This window comes from Vipera ursinii (genome assembly GCF_947247035.1).
Source record: "Vipera ursinii genome assembly, chromosome: 6".
Taxonomy (NCBI): Eukaryota; Metazoa; Chordata; class Lepidosauria; order Squamata; family Viperidae; genus Vipera; species Vipera ursinii.
This window is the reverse complement of record NC_139515.1, coordinates 64,513,435-64,531,928: the sequence shown is the minus strand read 5'-3', so window position 1 is coordinate 64,531,928 and position 18,494 is coordinate 64,513,435. Positions and strand designations below refer to the sequence as shown.

General features: G+C 37.3%; 1 protein-coding gene across 6 annotated transcripts in view; it reads right to left on the bottom strand.

Annotated features, from left to right (window-relative positions):
* The window catches only part of RBFOX2 (RNA binding fox-1 homolog 2), a 190,358-nt gene that overhangs the window by 94,709 nt on the left and 77,155 nt on the right, over positions 1–18,494 (bottom strand). The window contains exon 1 of one of the 6 annotated variants that reach the window (XM_083365259.1): positions 7,081–7,319. The exons of the other annotated variants lie outside the window; for them this stretch is intronic. Within the exon in view, the coding sequence (XP_083221385.1) occupies positions 7,081–7,125 (45 nt within the window). The 5' untranslated portion in view covers positions 7,126–7,319. Of the gene's footprint in view, positions 1–7,080; positions 7,320–18,494 lie in introns of those variants that run through there. 6 annotated transcript variants of the gene reach the window in all.

Sequence of the window (18,494 nt, the reverse complement as noted above, 5' to 3'; positions counted from 1 at the left end):
GAGATGAGTGCAGAGGAAAAGAACAGAACATATGAGACAACATGAAAAAGCCCACCTAACACAATGACTAGCATTAAAGTTTAAAGCTATATCACACTGTTGCATTTTTCAATGTAACAAAAGGAATAAAAGATGCAAAATGACTTCAAATTTTAGTTATCAGTGGAATAAAATGGAGAAGACATTATAGATCTCTGACATCACTTTTCTTGAACCCTTCACACAGATATACCATCAGATACTTGTTTATGAAATATCAACATTCTTATGTTCAAATGGTCGTTTCTTTTGGAAAATGAAGAGATGTACAGCTGTAAGACAGCAAAAGATCAGTTCCCTTACAAAACAAATTCACTCGCCCATATACATCGGGTAAAAAGGTAAAGGTTCCCCCGCACATGCGTGCTAGTCGTTTCCGACTCTAGGGGCCGGTGCTCATCTCCGTTTCAAAGCCGAAGAGCCAGTGTTTGTCCGAGGACGTCTCCATGGTCATGTGGCCAGCATGACTAGACGCCAAAGGTGCACGGAACGCTGTTACCTTCCCACCACAGTGGTCCCTATTTTTCTACTTGCATTTTTACGTGCTTTCGAACTGCTAGGTTGGCAGAAGCTGGGACGAGTTACAGGCGCTCACTCTGTTACACGGCACTCAGGATTCGACCCGCCAAACTGCTGACCTTCTGATCGACAAGCTCAGAGTCCTAACCCACTGAGCCACCGCATCCCCTTTATACATCGGGTAACCCTTGGAATTTTTATTTTTGGAAGGGATGTAGTTTCTGACTACCCAAAATACATTTATTGCCTATTCAAATGAATAGGTAATTTCTGACAACTGCAATAAATGTTGCAATTTTCTTCAATATTTTAACTGGTGAACTATCTTCTTTCTGAACAATACATTCTATTTCCCTCTCACTTTTGCAGTGTTCTGGTCAGCTAATTGAGTGTATTTAGTTCTTGAGATTTTTTCAAATTGTAATCCCAAATGATTAGAATATACATAATGCTGTTTGACTATATAACACTGTTTCTTCAGACTTTTAAACATGATATTCCAACCTTGTGCATATAACATGATGTATCATGTTTTCTCAGGCTACAGTCCTATTCACAATTCTACAGATTAAATGGATCAACCATTCAAGAAGCTATCTTCTTTGTATACATGTTAATGGTGGGATTCAGCCAGTTCGCACTGGTTCGGCAAATTGGTAGTTAATTTTTTGTTGACTTCGGCAAACTGGCTGAAGCTCTAGCCCTTTTTTGCAAGGCCCAGAACGGCCCACTGGAAGTGCGTGGATGCCACTTCCAGAAGTCCATTCTGGGCCTCAGAGGCCCAGGCCCAGAACAGACTTCTGGAAGCAGCGTCCACGCAAAAAACTGCTTGTTCAAATACTTGAATTCTACCACTGCCACATGACCACAGCTCAAGTCAGTCTGCTGGAATTGCCACCTTCTATGGAAAAACTCAGGATTAATTCACATATGAACCTGCCTTCCATATCTCTCTATCCATTTGCTCTCTTAGTCTCTGATGAATCACAACTAAATATCTGAAATGCTCAGCATAGTTTAGAGCCATTTTTGCATATGATATTTGTTCTATCATGGCTGTTGCACACCTTTTAGTCACCACTTTGTAAAACAATCAAATGTAAGCATTTCAGTGTAGGTTTGCTGTATGGCCAACTCTGAAGATGTTAATATTTAACATATTGTACTCAATACTGTTGGAAGGAGAAGGCCACACAAGAATTATACAAATATAGACTAAAATACAAATAGGGTAGCAGGTAAAAGAAAACAAATTGGCTAAATAAATTTAGACTTGGCTTTAGTTTATGCTTCTGCCAACCTAGCAGTTTGAAAGCACGTAAAAATGCAAGTAGAAAAATAGGGACCACTACGGTGAGAAGGTAACAGCGTTCCGTGCGCCTTTGGCGTCTAGTCATGCCGGCCACATGACCACGGAGACGTCCTCGGACAAGCGCTGGCTCTTTGGCTTTGAAACGGAGATGAGCACCGGCCCCTAGAGTCGGAAACGACTAGCACGCATGTGCAGGGGAACCTTTACCTTTACCTTTAGTTTATGCTGTTTTGTTAAGTGTCATATGTATTACTGGAACCTTATAAATTAAAAAAGCAAGCAGATATTTATCCTGAGATTTTACTTTATTCTTTTTTTAACCTTACCTAATAAGCAAACTTAATCTGTTTCAACATCAAACTGAAAGCAATGCTAAATCCAACTCTGTGAAATCACAGAGAACTGTGCAAGATGCATTCATAAGCAAAACAAAAAATGGAATAAAATTATATATTATAGCTTAAACACAATTCACAAAATGCTGTATAAGTGAAGGACCAATAACTTACAAGCAAATAAACAGAGGGCACAATTTCCATATACTTGATAAATGCAGAGATACAGATTTTACACAAATATGGGCTGTAAATGCTGTATCAAGGCAATCTTCCTCACTTAATATGTGAGATTGAGATGATCGAGTCCATTTCTATTTGTGCAAATTCTATAATAAACATTTAGAGGATGCAGTAAAAACTACAGACCAGCCTACCTATATATTCTTTCTGGTTGCTATTCCACAGAGATACCACTCCCCTATTAGTCTCTTTCTATTCCTTAGACCAGAGAATAATAGCCTGCAATCTTAAGATCACTATTTCATGTAGCTTTTGGTTCAACATCAAAGTCATTCTTACCTCTGGTATAATCCCCAAACAATATTACAATAACTATGAGAGAGAAAAGCATGTAGAATGAGAATTAGTAAGAAAAGAGAACAACTGTCCTTTTTAATCTTTGGTTCAATGTATCCATTTTGGAAACTTCAAGGTTATCACTCAATTTAAAAACAAGAATTATCCAGTTCACCTGAGCCTAGACAACTTTTTAGTTCCAAGGCTTGTTAGACTACAACTTCCATAATTACTGGAACTGTTAGATATGAACTATAATTCTACATCTGGAATGCCAAACTTGGAAAAATGTAGCTGAGCTGACACATACGTATGTTAAGCAATAAATTATTTCAATTACAAGCCACAATGACTGGGTTCACATTTGCATTTTGCGCAAAGCACTCAGTTGGCTTATAGCAACTTATGAATCCAGTCATAGTCTTATATCCTGTATTTGCCAAAAGAGATCCAAACAAAAACAATAACAAAGTGAGCGAGGAATGAAAGGGGTAGCTAATAGCTAAGAGTCTTCTGACCTGCAGGTACAGATCAAATCCGTAAAGTGGAGCAACTTGTTAACATATTGTAAGTAATTGTAATCTTTCAAGCATTTTTGGAAGAGTAGCTGCATATATTGTCAGGCTATTTCTCCTCTTATATATTTCTATGCACTGAGGAGACACTCACATAGGTTTAGTAATATGACAACAGCAATAGTTCTCCAGTGAATACTAGGAAGTTTCCATGGTTTGGTGGAACAAGGCAATGGAGCATCATTCTAGATAATTACAATGACAGTTGCCACATACTTAGCCAAATATTAGAAGAGACCCCAGGAACAGTAGTGATGGCAGCATAAAGACCATCAGCAGATGATCCTTGCCAACCATACTGCAGATTGGCTTTAGAATGTGATGAATATTATTTTATTTTCATGACACAGTGATCTAAGAACCTCTTGACATTTATTAAATTTATGTGCCAACCATCTCATCATCAAGCGACTCTGACCTTGAAGATTCAAGGTTTGACGACTCTAGGCCTTAGAGAATGTAGTATCTAAACTGTTAGGCTATAACAATATATTTATAATATTGAGCAAGGATGTACAATCCTTTGTTGAGTAGGAGATGCATTTAACAACAAAAGTTATTAATTACTATTAGAACTGGGTGTCTATAAATAAATGGGGTGTGTGATAGCTTAGAAGTTAAAGACCCTGAGCTTGTCATTTGGAAAGCTGACAGCCCAGTTCAAAACCTGAGTGCTGCATGAAGGGGTAAGCTCCCATTAATTGCCAACTCCTGCCCAATTAGCAGTATGAAAGCATGTAGATGTGAGTAGATAAATAGGTACCACTTCAGTGGGTAACAGTGTGTGCCCCGGCGTATAGTCATGGTGGGCATGGAAATGTCTTCGGACAATGCTGGCACACTTGGCTAAGAAATGAGTACTACCCTCTAGACTCAGACATGACTGAACAGGGGAAAGCTACATGTTTACCTTTAAATATACAAATATGCATAGTCCACTAGTGAAAGTCCAGCAGGACTGAAACATCAGTGGCTTAGGAGGCATCCCACCAGAATACGTGTAAGCAGATAATAGCTCTCCCCAAACTCAGCAACCCCCTTGTTTTACTTCTTTGGGATTATTACGAGAGAAAAGAAGACATTGCTACTATCTTATGGTTGACAGTATGCGGGCAGCTATAGTACACCTTACTGTATTTTTCTGTTATCCAAAATTATATCTATAATTTTTAGACTAATGAAATGTTGCTTTAATTTAACCGTCTTACAAGTAGCAAAAAACTTTGGCAGAAGAATTGAAATAATAAATTTCACATTGAGATATAGATATTAATTTATTATCTGAATTATGCTGGTTCAACCTGATAACTCTGAAGAAATATCATCAAAATTAATAACAAGCCAATTACACATTTAATGTATAGAAGTATAACATATTATTTTTACTTATCTTCTGAATAAAGACATACTTTTTTTGAATCATCTAAAATGAATGTACTCTTTATATTATTGATTGACCAGTATCATTAGGAAGACTTCTACCCAGAAGTTAATGGAAATTTCCATTAACTTTTCTGCCAAATCTTTCTCATCTTGAGATGTAGCTTTAGGGTTCATAATGTAAACTCAATTCTGAACATCAAGACTGCATGATTTCTGCTATCAAAAGAAAAGTAACTATGAAGTCTCTCTTCCAAGAGTTTGTACAATTGCAATTAAGCTACTAAGAAGGATACAAAATCTTCTGGGAATTAGTGAGAAATTTAAGAAATCCAGTAACATCTCCTGGTTATTTGTAAAAATAAAAAGCCAATATCAAAAATTCAAACTTTGCAAAGTTCTCCAGAGCATCTTATTATTTAATTCTTCAAGTAATAAGTTTAATGCTGTTCAAAACCTGACTCTGTAATTTATCTTATTTTTATATTTCTTAGTTTGTAGACTGTCTTCCAATTCAACCAAATACTCACAAACAGCTCCAATATTTGCAAAATAAAAACAGCAGAAACATGGAAAAATCAAAGCATTTTATAGATAATGCCAGAAATGTAAAATCATATTATTTCAGAATTCTTTAAGGAAATATATTATGAAAATGATTAAACACATGTAAAGCAGAAATTAAGTTTTATCACTACTATTTAGTGCAATGTTAGGTTCTACCACTAACAATAAAGTATATAACAAAAATGAATATATTTGGAAATAAGATTAACCTGAAACAAAAGGACATATGGTAATTGATTGCCCAATTTTAATCAAGACAGTTCCAAATAAAATCCCTTTTGATTGCAAAAACTAATTCATTACCACTTCATATAAAATATCAATTGTTCATGCTAGATAAAACTTTGTTCATGCTACAAGTACAATATAATCTTCCAGACTTGGTTTTTAGAATGATTATACTTTGTATGCTTATTATTAAAAACAATGCTTTAAAATGAAACTAGAATAATTCTAATGGATTAGAAGTTATAGTGCAGTGTTCTATATGTTTGTTCCTAGGGACATACAGAGAAAGGTTAATAGGGCGCAGACCTTAAAAACAGCCACTGCAATAAAATAGACCTTTTAATGTGACACTGGAAAAGGTAAGGTGTGATTATTCAGCCTTGGAAAGGTATAATGATTGGTTCCAGACATCATCTTTTGTGTAACTATGATTTATTGACCAAGCCACAATTTACTTGGTTTCTTAAGTAACAACGCATGGTTTGTATACTACAATGAAAGGGATCCTATAATATGCCACATTGAAATAAAGCTAATAATTTTATGTTATGCACTTAGCCACTGGCAAACTCAAGATAGTCCATGAAATAATCTAAAATAACTTCCATCCATCCATCCATCATCTATCTAGGCTGAGGACTGAAGTGCAGGTGGGAGTGGAGCTGTCACTGTAATGAAGGAGCTCACTTGCTCTGATGGAGGCTGGATTTTTTTTCTCAGCAGTTTTTAGCAGCCCAATTCTGGAGGCCCCTAAGACTGGAAGGGTTTGGAGCATATGCCTCTGGGGCTGCCCATCCCCATACTGAAAGTAAAATAAATGAATATTGACACCAAATACTCTTAGCTTTATGGCTATATATTCTTTAAGTAATTTAAATCACTTGTTGCAATTTAATGCATCTCAGATTAACAAACTTTGAATAAAATGGTACAATTTTTCACTTGAAAACATCTGTTATAATAACTACACAAATAACATACACTGATACAAACAACATTTATTTGGATTTAAGAGATATTTGTGTTTAATGCACACCTTCTTCCCCTGAATAGTATGCTAAAATTTAATACAGATTTTAGCATTTAAGGTTTTCCTGTATATTGCATATGTTTCTATTAGGAGATTAACACTGATTTTGGGCACTAGAAATACTGAATAGCTCAGAATATTTGGGATATAAAAACTTGCAGAATGAACTCTTGATGAGAAGCCAATTCTTCTAATAGCTGAAGCTAGACAAAAGTTATATTAAAGTCACACACTTTTTACTTTTGCAGCTTCCATTAACCAATAGGTGCGTCTTAAGGAACTTCATATGAATTTAGCAGTGACAAAGCTATTTTCACTACTTAAAAAGCATGAAAAGAGATGCATTCTTAAAATGCAAAGTCTTCCCAGAGAACCTTTCCATCAGACATTCTATCCAGATCCCAATTTCAACTTCAATTTGTCATGTTCAATTTGTCATGTTACTTTGGGGGGAAAAAAGAAATTAAATCTGTACCACGCAAAAAGAACTGAATTTTGAAAAAGTACCACAAAACACACAATGTTCTATGAATGTAACTGTGAAGAGGTAATAATTTGCAATTGTCTTCTACTTACCTGGACAACTGGGTATTGGTAATCCATACAATATACACCATACATAGCCAAGGGCTTCTTCAGCTGCAAACAAAGTAAACGAACTGGGAGCACCGTTTTTTCCCCTCTTACAGTCTTAAACACCCGTTTCTAGTTATCCTAACAACACTTGGCTCAGGCCTCATGAGACATACATACACAGAGTGCTCAATTTAACGTACACATAGGCTGCTTGACTGGGTTCAGGTCACCCTTCCCCAGTCTTTTCTGCACTGCTAAGTCTAGTTGCACATGGAATACCACAAGTTCCTAAATTAGGACACCCAGCTGAAAACAACTCTCCTGCAGTTCTCAGAAGCGACAGAGTGACAGTCAGGAAGAAGAGAATGCACTAATGGGCATAAAGGGAGGAAGCAGTCAGCACAAAGAAGCCAAAAAAAGATGTAGGTTCCTGGCATTAGGTGCACTGAGGATCCATTCTCATCTAGGACAGCAAAAAGCACACGGGACTATTTCACCCTCCACTGTTCCTGACCCTTTTTTTTAATAAAAAAAAACTGTCCCAGGCAGAGACAGGTGCTGGGATTAGTGTAGTAAATCCTTTTGGTGATAGAGAGGGAGGGGAGAGAGAAAAGCTACATTGATAAGTGCAGTGAGTGGATTTACACACACACACACACACACATATATATATGTATATATATATATACACCAAATATAAGCTCATATCATTTAACACCTCTCTCTGGTATTTAACCCAGGCAGAGACAGCTGCTTGAATCAAAACGGAAAAGAGAAAGAAAAAGAAGGCAATCTGAATCCACTGTGAAACCTTGAGCTATGTGCGAGGCAAGCTCTCAGCTGTTCCAGTCAAACTTAGGAGGATTAAATCTGACTGGGGGGGCAGGTGGGGGGAAGAGAGAGAGACAGGAGAGAGTGAGGAGCTAGGATTGGAAAGGCCAGCTGCTCTTCCCTTTTTAGAAAACTTCCTTGCACTGTTCCAAATGCATGTATTCCTACCAGGGGATGTTGGAATTCTAACAGACAGAAACAGCTGCTATCTTAATCACAGAAAAGCCCGCAGGTTCAGGAGCTACATTTAGAGCCCTGGATGTCATGTGTGCTGTTCGTAATCTGAGATCAGGCCAGTACTTCTTAGAAGGCTGAAAACAGTTTGAAGGAAACAGTGAGGTATACATCAGCAGTAACAACTTGCATTAAACATTAGGTAAAGGTAAATGTTCCCCCGCACATGCGTGCTAGTTGTTTCCAACTCTAGGGGCCGGTGCTCATCTCTGTTTCAAAACCGAAGAGCCAGCGTTTGTCCGAGGACGTCTCCGTGGTCATGTGGCCGGCATGACTAGACGCCAAAGGCACATGGAACACTGTTACCTTCCCACCGCAGTGGTCCCTATTTTTCTACTTGCATTTTTATGTGCTTTTGAACTGCTAGGTTGGCAGAAGCTGGGACGAGTAACAGGCGCTCGCTCTGCTACGCAGCACTCAGGATTTGACCCGCCAAACTGCCAACCTTCTAATTGACAAGCTCAGCGTCCTAACCCACTGAGCCACCGCGTCCCGCATTAAACATTACTTTTTCTTTTTAGGAAATATTTGGCAGTTCTGGGTGACATTAAAACTCCATGGAAAAACACGTGGAACATTGTGGAGCTTAAAGAATTTGGATGCCCAGATTTTCCCCAAACATCTGAGCTAACTTAAATCTTTGAAGCAGGTAGATGCAAGATGATTCATTTGTCCAATATTGTGACCTGTTCTTCTCACTGGCTATGAATGCCAATATAACAGGTGCAAATAATTAGTCTATTTTAGAATGGTTTACCTTGTCAAAAAAGGAACAGTGACAAGCAGCCAACATATTTAATTTGCTGATGTTATATATGAATAAACAGTGCTCAAAACAGTTGAATAATGTTTTAATATTCACTCTAATACAAAAAAAATGTTTCCTTTTTTGTTTTGTAGGTCCCAATTTACGTCAATAATATAACAATAAAAATCCCACTTGTTAAACATGTGTATAAGTGTTATTTCATAAATAATATTTTGTGCTGGTCTGTGACTTTTAGCAAATATTGAATTGAATTGAATAAATAATAAAATCAGATAGCTTATAAAAAAACAAAAAGGATGTCCTCAATAGCTATTTCTACAGATATAGATTTTTTTCTACATAACTGAATTTTAAAAACATATTAAAATACTAGAGCAACCATGTCAAACTCACATTACGTGACGTCGCGCGACGTATCGCGACGTTTTCCCCATTGCCGGCAATGGGGTGGGTGCGGTTTCAGTATGATGCATCTGACCTGCGGGGCGGCAGTTTGACATGCCTGTACTAGAGTAATGATCATGACTGTAATCGTTACAATTAGAGCATGTTCTAAGCAACCAAGAAAGATAATTTTTATTTTTAAATGAAGTGTTTACATGTGCTTATATACACATTATACTACTTATAATTATGATTTTAATCTTCATGGTCAACTATCACATGCATAAAAGTACTGCTGAATTCCAAAGGAAGCAGCCCAGAGTTTTAAACAGTAGTGATTACACAATGAGCTATATGTAAAGAAATGTGGCCAACCAGTTTTAAAGCAAAGCAGTCTAAATAGCAAAAAAAAAAAACCCAACAACAATACACTAACAAAATATCACAGGATTGAGCTAATTAATACTTTTCTCTCTAGTTGTACATAGCCTAATACAGAGCCTTTGTATCACTGATAGCAAAGAAACAAAAAAACAGCATTGGATCTTGCACTTGTACATTGCAGGGAGTACTTGCTCAACAACCACTCATTCAGAGACTATTTGACATTACGGCAGCACTCAACTGTCTCTGCCAGACTTGCCACCCCAGTTAAGTTTCATCGTCTCCTCTCTCCCAGTGACAAGGCACAGCCTGTCTGGCCCTTTGCAAAGCACCTGCTGGCCCGGCCAGCCGTCTTTCTGATGCCATGTGCAGCTTGTTTAATTTGCATGTGGGAGAGCTAGCACAGAGGCCCTGGAATGCAGGGCAGCCAAAAGGGAGAGGGGGGGAGGAAGAGAGGTGAGGGGGGGGAGTTGAAGTGGAGCCAAAGGAGGCAGACCCTTACCTGGCCTGGGGCTGGGAATGCATGGATCGGGATGGTGCTCACCTAACAATCAGTGGGATGTGGCTAATGATGACCACAGTGGCTTCCAGCATGAGCTTTATTTATTTATTATTTATTTGTAAAATTTATTAGCCATCCAACTTGCTACACAGTAACTACACATTGCTTAATAAAATGTGTTCCATTTTGAGAGCGGGCAACTAAATTTCATTTTTGATGTCGGCCGTTGTGCCCACAGTAAAAAAATGACAACAAAGGTTATCTTATCTAAATTTTGGGCAATCACACCATCGTAACTCAATCATATCGAATGAGCATATCATATAGGAACAGGTATACAAAATGCCCACATTATCTGTTTTTTCTCTGTACGGTCATTCTATTCTTCATTGATTATCAATATGTTAACTAGATGCAGTAAGTATTCTGCTACTCTGAGATATCGTTTGACAGTCTGTTCACCCTGACTTCCTATGTGAAACAGATGAATTGGGGAGTAAGAGATCAGGTCTCAAGGCATCTTAATATGATGCAATAATAATGGTCCATTAAAACATTTTAAGTTGATTACAGTAATGGTCCCAATTAATCTAGCACTATAAAAGCCACTGATTGGAAACATTAGCATGAAAAGCCCAAAACTATTTCCAGTAGCAGAAAAATCTGTAAAGATGCTGCATAATAATGTAACATTAATTTTCACTGCAGAAGGCATTAAAGCAGGTTTCTCTTACTAGAAACAACATTTTCAGATAAATGTGACCAACTGAGTCAAACAGGGAAAGCAAGAGAAAAAATTCTAGCATTCAGACAAATCTGTGAAACATAACTCTCAATAGCTGCTAGTCTTAATAGTGATTTGATTCATAGACAGTATCTTCCTAAGATGTGAGACAGGTTTCTTTTATTACAGGTCTCCAGAAGATATAAAAGTCAAGCCCTTTTTATGCCAGGGAAGACTTCACTGCAGCATGGCCAGCAAGCACGCAAATATTAAACAAGTTATCTCATTTTGCAGACTAGGCTGAAGCATGAATTATGCTGACTCAAATGATGAAAATGTCACATTTTTTCATTAGAAATGCATTGTATATGCATCTAAATCAATGCCAATTTAACTAGATTAGATTATAAACTAAACACTTTTCCTCAGAAAAATTATTGAGTCTCAACTATGAGAGAGGGAGATAGGATATCAATATTTAGGTTAATTTTCATCAAATTATAACAATGATAAAGCCAGATTTCAAATCAAGGATCAAGGTTGAAATGGGTCAAAGTTTTCCGGGATTATCAAAAAATTGACTGTCCTATGTATTCAAAATATACTAAGTAGTATTTAAAAAATCTCCAAGTGGATAATTTTATCATTGATTTGTAAAAATATGGGAAATGAAATTTATGATCTAGATTTAGGACAGGAGTCCAATATAAGACCAGGCCAAATAAACTCTTCCATAAGACAGGAGGTTGGCATTTCAAGTTTTTGCAGATTCATTAAGTGAAAAAACACTTTTAATAACAACCAGAAATATTTTTGCATTTCTGAACTATAAATTTCATTAACTGGTATATCCTAGTGATTATAATATAATGCAAGCACAAGAGCCATCATTTTTTTTAAAAAAATCTAATTTACAAGATAAATTAATATTCAGCAAACAAGAATATAAACCATAACCAAAACAGAGTAGCAGCCAATGACTGAACCCTCAAACTACAAAAAAATTCCCTGATGCACAAATCATAGAATAGGTTCTTTTAACAAATAAAAAATGTGTGTGTGTGTGAGAGAGAGAGAGGGAGGGAGGGAGGGAGGGAGGGAGGGAGGGAGGGAGAGAGAAAGAGAGAGAGAGAGAGAGAGAGAGAGAGAGAGAGAGAGAGAGAGAGAGAGAGAGAGAGAGAGAGAGAGAGAGAGAGAGAGAGAGAGTAAAAATAAAGCTTTGCTGAAGACGTCTTCACTCCAATGTTTTATCAGGATGAAATTCTAACACTGCTTTACAATTAAGCTCATATTTCAGTATTTTTACAAAATGTTCAAAGCATTTAACAAATCCGGTTCATTACACTAGATCAAAAAGACTCAAGGTACATAGGTACTTCCTGTATTCAATGTTTAAGCCCTTTTCAAAAGCTAATATTTAAGAGTGGAAAGACGTTAATGAACAGGATTTGGCAGTGAAAACTACAGACTAAGGAATGTATTCCTCTGTCTCAGAGGGCCAGAACAAGACAAGGCAGATGGCAGGAAATGAATTACGATAAAAAATGAATACATAGTTAATTAGATTTAACTATATTTTAAAATATTCTACTATAATTCAAAAACCAGTCTTAATAGGAAGGCATTTTTGGTCTGGATGTCACTCAGACGTAGGTTGGTTTGAGGGCTCATGTTGGTGAGATCAAAAGCAACCAGCTGTTCTACTAAGAAATGGTCAGCTTTCACTCAATTATTATGTAAAAGCAGGGGGGAAAGACATAAGATTTGAGGTCATGGGTTTCTATAGATAGGATTTGAATCCCAGAGTATATAATATGTAGTTTATTTTTTATTATTTTTACTAATATCTGCAATAAAAGTATCTCAACAGAACTGTGTCCCTGAATTTCCAGCTATCAGCTTTCTAGTTCACGTTTTGAGCAGAATGAAATCTTGACAGGTAACACTTTCTGTATTCTGTAATGACTTCACAGATAGAGGAAAAAAGAAAATATTAAGATTCTAAAACATCTGACAAGAACCTGTGTGTCCTTCAAAGCACACTTGAAGCCCATTTTAATGACAGCTGAACCTAAAGAGATAAGAAATACATAAATCATTCCATTGCCTGAAATGGGGCAGATATATAAATTGTGCTTACTATATGGAGAACTCCAATTTTTTAACATACCAATGATTGTACAACAGTGTCCACAAGAAACAGAAAAGTCTTGACACTGATACGATGAGAAAAGAAAGAAGTGAACATATAAGAGGGAAGGTTGGTATCAGCATCACCCTATGTGCATTAGAATGTTGTTGGCTTTCATTTGGCCACACCACAATGCTACCTAAATCTAGTAGGTAGTAAAGCTAGCCACAATGTTGCTTACTCTATGCACCCCACTACAAATTTTCTTCCCTAGGGAATAAAGTGAAACAATTCAAGGACTCTAGAAGGGAAAAAAATTGGGACAGGGATGAGAACCATAAGGTACATACTCTCCAACTCCACTTTCTCTTGAGACTTTCATACACAGTTTTAGAAAAATGTAATTGCTTTGTCCCCAAACCACTCTACCATGGACATAGAAGTAACCATTCCAATTTTAAACTCAGCATTGCTGCATGACTTTTTTTAACATTATTTGACTCTTGCATCTAACATTCTTCTCAGTACCCCAGCTTGTATGTGTTATATGTAAACCTCAGCAGACAAGTAAACAAAATGAAAGATCAAACGCATGTTCAGATATGTGACTCTGCCTATTAGCTTGCTGGATTATGACACACTCTACCGTCTTATACAAAAGAGAATTAAATTCACCTGAGGTCTACAGCAGTTGTTTTTCATTCCTACTCAAAAAGAAGGGACCTCATATCAGCAACACAGCAGTATGGAGCTCCCTATTCTAGTAACAGAAGTCTGCCCACTTCAGACCCCTAATCTCTCTGACTTTGAATTAATGTAACAATTATTGGTAATATGGTTTGAAGGAGATAAATGTCCAATACAAGGCTGGTTGGCACGGATATTCACTCCACTCATGATGCGAGAACAGTTTTAATTAAAATCCCCTTTATGATAAAGAAACTGCTTGAGTGGATGTTTCTGTGCAGCCCTGATATGGAGCTTCCTATAAAGCGGATTAGAAATCAAAGTTTTTCTACACCTCTTTCTCTGGGCAAGACAAAAAGGACTGGAATAGTCACCTTGTGGCCAAAATTGCAATCCCCCAAATTCGGGAATTTCTGTGATCACAGAAGACTACTATAGAAATAAAGCCTGTTTCCTAAAGGTTTGGGACAAAGAAAACATTGGTGCAACCAGAACAAAATCTTCTGCAATTCCAAAACAAGGTTTCTTTTTTTTAAAAATCAAATGCACACAATATTGTTCACTCATTCCAGACACTTTAATGTGGGATTAAAAATCACCAATCCAGTCCATTAGTGACTCAGAAAATCAGATTTATTTTATTTTTAAAACAAGTGCATCTTTAGATAGAAGAATTTAGTTTGGAAGAATTGTGTGGGTCTAAGAACACGTTGGTGTTAGAATTGATAATTTCTTACTGATTTACAAAAATCCCTGTTCCGTGCACTTTGGTTACTTTTAAGCACTTCCATTCCTATTTTTACATTAACTAAGATAAATATGTTAAGTCTTGTCTTGTTCTTTTATTTCTTGTGCCAGAAGCCATCCATCAAAATAAAAAAAGAATAACTCCATATAATAGTACATAAAAGAAAGCAAAAGGCTTTTGTGGTTGTTAGACAGTACTAACAGAAAATAAAGAACATCAAGTTTGAATGCACATCTGCTATTATTTTCAAGGTTACTTTAAGCTTCTAAATGCATGTCCACATACTGATTTAAGGAAATGACCTTTGCCTCAGTTTAGGGCAATTTTATTCTAGGCACCCTATTCTTTGCCAGTACTGATATAATAAATTTTCTGTTATCTTGTCTGTAGCTTCTTTTCTTCATTGCTACCTTTTATCAATACAATGCTTACCCAAATAGCCTTAATATTCCAAGGTCATTCCCTTCTCCAAGCATGTCAATAATCTGAGAAATAAATAATCCTACCTTTTCAGTATCTTGAATAAGCTGCAGCGTATTTTGAAAAAAAATAACAGAATCACCGAGTTGGAGGTCTTCCAGTCTAAACTGGAGTCCCTAATATCGTTTTGGACAAATGGCCATCCAATCTCTTCTTAAAAACCTCCAGTGATGAAACACCCACAACTTCTGGAGGCAAGCTGTTCCACTGATTAATTCTTTTAGCTATGAGGAAATTTCTCCTTAGTTCTAGGCTGGTTTTCTCCTTTACATGTTTCCATCATTATTTCTTGTCCTGCTCTCAGGTGCTTTGGAAAATAGGCTGACTCCTTCTTTGTGAGAACCCTTCAAATATTGGAATTGCTATCATGTCACCCTTATTCTTTCTCTTTGTTAGACTAGACATACCGAGTTCATGCAACTGTTTATTGTATGTTTTAGCCTCTAGCTACCTAATCATCTTTCTTAGTACAAGAAAGATGCACTTTCTAGAGATTCAACATCTTTTTTGTATTGTGGTGACTAAAACTGGACTCAGTTTTCCAAGTATGATCTTACCAAAACAGTATATAGCAGTACTAACACTTCATGTGATAAATAATAGTATCCCTCTGTTGATGCAGCCTAGGACTGCATCATCTTTTTTGGCAGCTGCAGCACACTGCTTCCTCATACTTAAGTGGTGGTCCACTAGGACTTCTAGATCCCTCCTACAGTGACTGCTGTTGAGACAGGTGCCGCCTATTCTATACCTGTGGATTTGGTTTTTCTTGCCTAAGTGTAAAAGCTTAATTTTTTTCACCACTGAATTTCATTTTGTTAGATAGGACCCAGTGCTCAAGTCTATCAAGATCCACCTGGATCTTGAGCCTGTCTTCTAAAGTGTTCGCTATTCCCCTGAATTTGGCATCATCTGCAAATTTGATGAGTTCCCTTTCCATCCCCTCATCTAAGTCATTTATGAAGATGTTGAAGAGTATAGGCCAGGGGTAGGCAACTGTGGCTCTTTTATGACTCGTGGACCTCCCAGAATTCCTGAGCCAGCATGGCTGGCTCAGGAATTCTGGGAGTTGAAGTCCACGAGTCATAAAAGAGCTGAGGTTGCCTACCCCTGATATAGGCCTAAGACAGAACCTTGGGATATCACATTGCATGTTTCCCTCCATGTTGATGTAGTTCTACTGAGGACTATATGTTGAGAGCAGTTGGTCAGCCAGTTACAAATCCATCTGGTACAAGACGTACGTTGTAGTCTACTTTGTCAAATGTCTTAATTAAATCCAAATATACTATGTCCACAGCATTTCACTGATCCACTAATTTAGTCATTTTGTCAAAGAATAAAGTAAGATTTTTCGGGCATGATCTGTTTTTGCAACAACCAAGTATTTTGAAATAAAAACTGGGAAAATTGCTGGTCAATAGATTACCATTACATCAATAAAGTTACATTCCATAAAAACCTAATTTATTTCAAAGATAAAAATGGGGACAGTTTTGGTTAGTGGACAGAAAAACAGCTTGGCACAATTAATCAGATTAAAGAGAGATTTAAAATCAGTGAAGATTGATCCTTACTGGATTAAAGCCAGAATCCTACTAAAAGTCCAGCAGTCCTGAGATCAACATCCTGTAATAGGATTAAAGTGAGAGCAGCTTTGGTTTTTGTATTACCAGCAATGTCGTTAAACAGTAAAGAAGTGCCATAATTTCTGAGATTTATAATAAAAGAAACAAAATAATACTGTATAATAAGGGTAAAGTCAGTATGAGCACTTTTTGCTAAGAACAGCAAAAAATCTTCATATATTTTCAAAACAAAAGTAATAAAAAATAATGAGCATACCAGCAACTCAGTGAATATTCCAAAAGGTTAAGTTTTTTAAAAAAAACATTCAGAACAAACAAGAACAAATGTTAACAACGCCCATAGGGGTAGATTTCTCTCTTTTAAATGAGATGTGATCTGGGGACTACCAAAAAATAGGTAGATAAGTCAGTAGTAGATTGATGTTTAAAATATCCAATATCTCAGAAGAGTACCAAATCTCACATTTAGGTGTTCTCATTTGACAGTCCAGAAAATGTTAGGAAATAACACAAATTGGTTCAATTTAGATTTTCAGAAAATTAACCTGAGATCTATAGAAAGTAATGCTATAGGCCTGCCTGATGAGTCAGTCTGAACTGGATCAGTGGAGCTTGACAGGTTCTGATCTTGCAACTCAGAAGCCAGCAAGCTCTCAAATATCTACAGATGAGGTCAGAAAGAGTAGAATCTATTGGTAAATGAACCTGCAGCTTTGGAGCAGTCAGGTAATTAGCCACCTGTTGCAAAGCAGCTGGCTGAGGCAATATGATTCAAAGCACAGGCTGAAAAAGATTGTCAGCCCTCACACATGCAGAGTTTTATTAGGAGTTTCCATCCTTGGATCTAATTTCCTGAATATATGCAGGATTTGTACAGGGCTATAGGTAGCCCTTGATCTATGATCATAATGGAGCCTGCCCATTAGAGTCATAAAGTCATAAAGTGGGTTACCATGTGACCAAACCCATTTTTCTTATCTTTTCAGCAGCAATCATTAAGAGACCACTATGATCATAAAGCAAACCTGTTTGCTATGCACCATTTTTGCCAAAACCCAGACGTAAATGCTTGTTTTCAGCAAAAACATCGTAAAACAGTCATGTGACTGCAGCAGGCGGGAAATGGCCATGAATACAGGAGTTGCTGAATGTACATGGCTGAGCGACCATGTGGTCATGTGACCATGGTGAGAAGAGGTCACCGTAACTTCAGAAACAGGTCATAAGTAATTTTGGAGGGTTTGTTGCAACTTTGACTAGTCACTAAGCAACCAGTCATAAGTTGATGATTATCTGTTCATACAGCTAATTTCTTCATCTTGGATTTCTCTAAATGGAATTTCAGCTTCTGAAGTAAGCTCTGTCCTGCACCTTTAGTTGCAATGGGCCACAGTATCTATAGGTCAGGGATGTCTAACTGCCGACCCACGGGCCGGATGCATCATCCGGAAGCCGCACCCACCCCATTGCCAGCAATGGCAAAACCATCCCAACACGTTGACATGTCTGCTATAGGTGCTATGTAGCTGACTCCTGACATGTTGATCTTCATTGACTAATAGATTTTCATGATGAAAATATTTTGCAAAAGAAAAATAAAGTTGGGAACTGCTGCTTTAATAACACAGTTTGATAGATTGGATTGATAGATAATATAAAGTAGGTTCTCCAACCCCCAGGCCATAGAAGAATCGGGAGAGCAGGCAAAACTCCATTTGCACAAGTTGCAGGCGCACATGTTCATGCATAAAGCTCCATTTGCGTAAGCAGAGGATGCATGTGCTTGCTGCTTGTGCAAATGAAGCTTTGTGTACTTGCCCACCACTTGTGCAGAACCATCCCCTCAACCCCCCGGGCACTACTGCCACTGCTGCCACCACTCCACAGAGCCAAAAAGGTTGGGGATCATTGATATAAAGCATGAACAATAACACTCCTGCCAAATATGGAA